Source organism: Telmatherina bonti (assembly GCF_933228915.1).
Source record: "Telmatherina bonti genome assembly, chromosome: 21".
NCBI classification, from domain to species: Eukaryota; Metazoa; Chordata; class Actinopteri; order Atheriniformes; family Telmatherinidae; genus Telmatherina; species Telmatherina bonti.
The window spans coordinates 3,466,610-3,471,574 of record NC_136630.1 but is presented as its reverse complement, the minus strand read 5'-3'; the positions used below and the strand labels follow the sequence as shown (position 1 = coordinate 3,471,574).

The following is a 4,965-nucleotide window of genomic DNA, read 5'->3' as shown; positions in this document are numbered from 1 at the left end:
TACACCTGGACAGGTCGCCAGTCCGTCGCAGCGTAGCGTAACACCTCTCTGGCATTAGAATGATGAAACTTAGGTAGCAGATCGATGATTCAGTTCCTCGCCTCAATCTGAACACGTGTATGATCTGAGAACGCCTCACTGCTACGGACCTGCTGGTAGAGGATGCTAACAGGAAGCCAAGAAATGTGCATTAGCATGAATGTGTTATTGATTAGGCTTATATCAGTGTAAAACAAGTCTGTGCTCATCCATCCTGGACACGCCTTCCTGCTGATGGAGCTTGATCTTTGAAGCTGGGGTAGGTCATGTAGGGGAGCTAGCAAGATGGGAAAGTAGCGCCCTGTCTTGGCCCCTCCCCCTGCCTCAGCTCCTCCCCCTACCATGGCCACTTCCCCTACATTGGCCCCTCCCCTGGTCTAAGCTCCTCCTCCTGCATTGTCCCCTCCCCTTTCATTGTCCCCTCCCCCTATCTTGGCTCCTCCCCCTCTGGTTCTGCTCCTTGCGTGATCCGAGGCTTTTTTATTCGCAGCTTTTTCCACCAACGATTTTCTCTTTCTCGGCAGTTTAGCAGGAGGAGGCAAATAAACCGAGCCGGGTCGGGAAATCATAAGCTTATGAAATATAAGAAATGAACAACTCCATTTGGGTGGGAACGTTTGGATTGGTCAGAGTTTTACAGATTTACAGTAAACTGAGGCGTCTATCTATATTTCTTATTGGTCATTATTACAGAATGTATAGACTACTATCAGGACGAGGAACCACTTCATCCAGAGGAACACGTCTCTCAGCAACATTACCTACTGGAGATTTAATCTCATGTGTTTCGTGCAGCGGTTATGACCTGATCTGATCCATTTCTCAGAATCTCAGCCGAGTCCCTTCAGGGGAAAAGCTTAGCATTGGTTTGTGTCTGAACGGAGCCTTTTTCTTCTTCATTATCTTGTTTTTTCTTGCTGAGTTTGCAACAAACTTTACTGTTAGCTCTTCCAGTGTGGAAGCTCCCTGCAACATCAGCTCCACACCTTCACACGGCGCCCTTTGTTTTGGTGCTACGCCGTTTGCACGACTCCTTCCTAAAACCTGCTGGCTGGATGTTTGGCATAAAGGCTTCTTATAATGAGACATGCATGAAGACGTGGGGAGAATCATGGGCTTGTTCATCAGTAAAACATTAAATTATGCTGTCTGTATGACCACCTGAACACACTCCAGGAAAAGGATGATGAGCAGATTGTTGGTGTGCATGTAAACAGTTTATTTACCTGTAACTCAGTCTGTCAGCAGGTCACCAGGATCTTTAAAAAGGTGCCTTAAATAGGAGATGATTTGTGACTTCCAAAACCAGAAAGGAGGAAGTTTGGATCCAGAACTCCTGTTAAAACATCAGAAACCTGCAACAAGCTGTATGAGAGCAGTTTATCCCAACATGCTTCCATCCGCCTCATAGTGCTGCTTGCCTTCAAACCACAGCTGCACCAGTTTCTTCAGGAGGAGGTCGGACCTTGTTGGATCTGCTGTAACATGCAGGACTGGTAGAACACGTCATTACACAGCTAACAGATCGATTTAACCAGAATAAAATGGTTTCTTTACTGCAAGTGACAAGTTTTTCCTGACGGTTCATGTTTTATCATCATGGATTCTTACTTATATCTGGTCTCATGTTTAAATATTAAATATTTAACACCAAACAGCAGAGTCAGACATCTTTTTCTCCTAAATAACCATCCTGAAGAAACACTTGGGTTAAATCCAGTCCCACAGAAACTGTCTCAGCCATCTGGTCTCTCGACTTTGTGAGCTCTCAGATGTTTTGCAAGACTTCCCTGATAACCAAATCTTTTACCACAATCATCGCAGCTGAAGGGTTTTTCTCCCGTGTGGACGATCTTGTGCGTCTTCAGATACACCTTTTGGTTAAATCTTTTGCCACAAACCTCGCAGCCGAACGGTTTCTCACCCGTGTGGAGTCTCCTGTGCGTCTGCAGGTACTCCTTTCGGTTAAATCTTTTACAACAAACATCACAAGCAAACAGTCGGTCTCCCGTGTGGACACTCATGTGTGCCTTCAGGTTGGAGTTTTGTTTAAATCTTTTTCCGCAGGTTTCACAGCTGTATGATCGCTCTCCCGTGTGGACGTGCATATGAATCTTCAGGTTTGTCTTGCAGTTGAACCTTTTGCCACAGGCCACGCAGCCGAATGGCCTCTCCCCCGTGTGGATTCTCATGTGTGTCCTGAGATTGGAGTTCAGACTGAACCTTTTGCTGCAGACATCACAGCCGTACGGTTTCTCTCCGGTGTGCACCCGCATGTGTTTCTTTAGACACGTGTTTTGGTTAAATCTTTTACCACAAATGTCGCATGCAAACTGTTTTTCTCCCGTGTGGAGGTTGGTGTGGGACTTGAGATGCGATTTGTTGTTAAATCTTTTACCACAAACATCACAGCTGAACGGTTTCTCCCCCGTGTGGACCTGCCAGTGCCGCTCCAGAGAATACTTGGTGTGAAACAGTTTTCCACAGTACGAGCAGGGGAAGGACTTTTTGGCCGCGTTACATCCGTCGACGTGATTCTCACCTGATTCAGGTGCCCACCAGTCAGGCTGTCCATCTTCAGCTTCAGGCTCAGAATCAGGACACTTTGGACAACCATCATCATCATCACTGACTTCGGTCTCTGATGAGTCTGCTGGATCTGGGTTCTTGTCTGGCTCTGGACTCCTGCAGTCCTCTTCATCAGTTTCTGCTTTCGTCTGTGTAGCTGAGCTGCAGGTTGGAGGTTCTGCCTCGCTGCTGTCTTCAGATTTGATGTGATGAAGGTGTGAGGACCGAGGTTCCTCCTCTTCATCTTCACTCTTCACAGTAACGACCTGAACTGACAACCTGCTGTGTTCAGTCTCCTCCTGTTCAGCAAGCTGCTCCATGGCACCATTGTTCCGGAGCTCCTCCTCCTTTATCTGAAGGAGTTCTGGTTCCGGCTGGTCCAGACCGGAGCTCTGGGAACTCTCTTCTTTAATCACAAAGAGTTGCTGCACATCTGAAACACAAACAGAGAATAAAATAAAAAAAACTTTATGTATTTGGATCTGATTTCTATCAACACGGTTTTCTTCGCATATTGAAACTTGGGTGGAAAGTTTTTGTTTTCTTTAACACACATTTAGGAACTATTTCATTTTCAACTCTTAATTTTTTCTTTTGCTTAATTTTCTTTCTTTGCTGAACTTTTGTTTGTCCTGGAGGGAGTGGTGTAAACGCTGACTGGGGGTTGTGTTAGGCTGATTTGTGTGCTACTTAAACAGTTAAAATGTGAGTTTTGTTCATTTGGTCTCTTTCTCAGGCCCGGCATTTTGTCAAAGTGCTTTTTTGGTCATTAAAACCTGTTATTTTTTCAAGTAACCTGTGTTTTCTTTCCCAGCTTGGTCCCTCACAGACCTACTGAATCAGTTCATGGTAAAAACGATGCGCGTTGAACACGTTCTGATGGAGGACACAGGATGCACGACAATACTTTTAACATCACAGTAGTAAACAATACATGCAGGCAATGTTTTTATTTAACTTATTAAAATAATATATACATAAATATTTATAGAGCACTTTATTGTACATGAAAATGGAGACATGCAAACATGACAAACCGCCCCCATTTTCTTTCCATCCTATCCCATCACATCTCCCAGGCCATAAACCCACAGTTCCCATATATACACAACATATTTACACAGACATGCATATTTACACACACACACACACACACACACACACACACACACACACACACACACACACACACACACACACACACACACACACACACGTCTCAAAGTGTTGTCCTAATCCCCAACAACTTCATCACCTGCGACTGGAAACTAATACACTGGAGAAAAAAAACAGATGTAAAACAATATTTAATAGAATGAAACAAGACAAAAGAAAATAAACTAAAACTAAAATTAAAGAAACAGAAAGAGAATGAAAAATCCAAATAAAGTTTAATAATAGTCAATTAAAAGCTTTTCTGAAAAGGTGAGTCTTATGGATTCCTTGAAAGGTTGCAGATCTGTGGTCAGCAGAGACCTCAGCAGGATGAAGGACAGAAAGTCCAGATGTGGGCTTTTCAGAGCTGCAGATACGACTTCTGGCCACAAGAGGTCGCTGCCGACCACAGAATGGTGGAAACGGTAACCTAGGTAACACAGCTTTCCTTTGAGTGCAAGCCTCACATCTGTTTAAAATGAATAATGTTTTATTAATTATCCATGATAGAGACACTGTTCTGTGGACAGAAGTAATCACACCGTCTGGTTCTCAGTGAATACACACATCTACACCTCCAGTGTCCAACAGTTAATAATCTGATCTGATCAGCAAGTACAGAAGCTGTAGAATAAGAAAAAAAAACATTTTAGTGAAAAGAAAAGAAAAATCCAAAAATATATTTTTCTGTTGTTCCAGAACAATAACAGGTTTTACATCCATCGCTGCGTATTGTTTACGTTTAGATCTTTACAAAGCTGCTCTTTATTCACCTGAATGCATTTTATTCTGGAATCTCAGGATCTTTACGCTGCCGATCATTTTCATAATCATTAAACAGGCGTGATGTACCGCATTGTGATTTTAAATTATTAAATTATTCTGTTTTATCAGCTGCAATTAAATTAAAGTCAACATTTGTGCAGAAATTGTTGAGTTTTTTATTCCATATTGTTTGTATTTGTTGTAGAAGTTACAGTTTAAGTTGATTTACAACAAACTTACTGATGTCTTTGCTGCCTTGCGACTCCCCCGGTTCCAACGTGGACGCTGCAGGCATGAGGGGCACCAAGCTGAGTCCTCTGCAGGTATCTTGTTGATGGATCCTCTTCTGAGGCATCCTTGCTGCAGAGTCCTCGCCTGCAGCTCAGAAACGTTTCGGAAGGTTTCCTCAGAGTTTAGGATCATCTGCTGCTTTTCCAG

The 4,965-nt window shown here is 43.4% G+C and overlaps 1 protein-coding gene across 1 annotated transcript in view; it reads right to left on the bottom strand.

Moving 5' to 3' along the window:
* Positions 1–1,775: 1,775 nt before the first annotated feature.
* The window catches only part of LOC306771826 (uncharacterized protein), a gene marked incomplete at its 3' end in the record, with an annotated part of 23,424 nt that continues 20,234 nt past the window's right edge, over positions 1,776–4,965 (bottom strand). The window contains exons 2-3 of the mRNA XM_079261145.1: positions 4,768–4,965; positions 1,776–3,040 (exon numbers count right to left, since the gene is read on the bottom strand). The exon at positions 4,768–4,965 is cut by the window's right edge and continues 15 nt beyond it. Of these exons, the coding sequence (XP_079117271.1) occupies positions 1,776–3,040; positions 4,768–4,882 (1,380 nt within the window). The 5' untranslated portion in view covers positions 4,883–4,965. The remainder of the gene's footprint in view (positions 3,041–4,767) is intronic.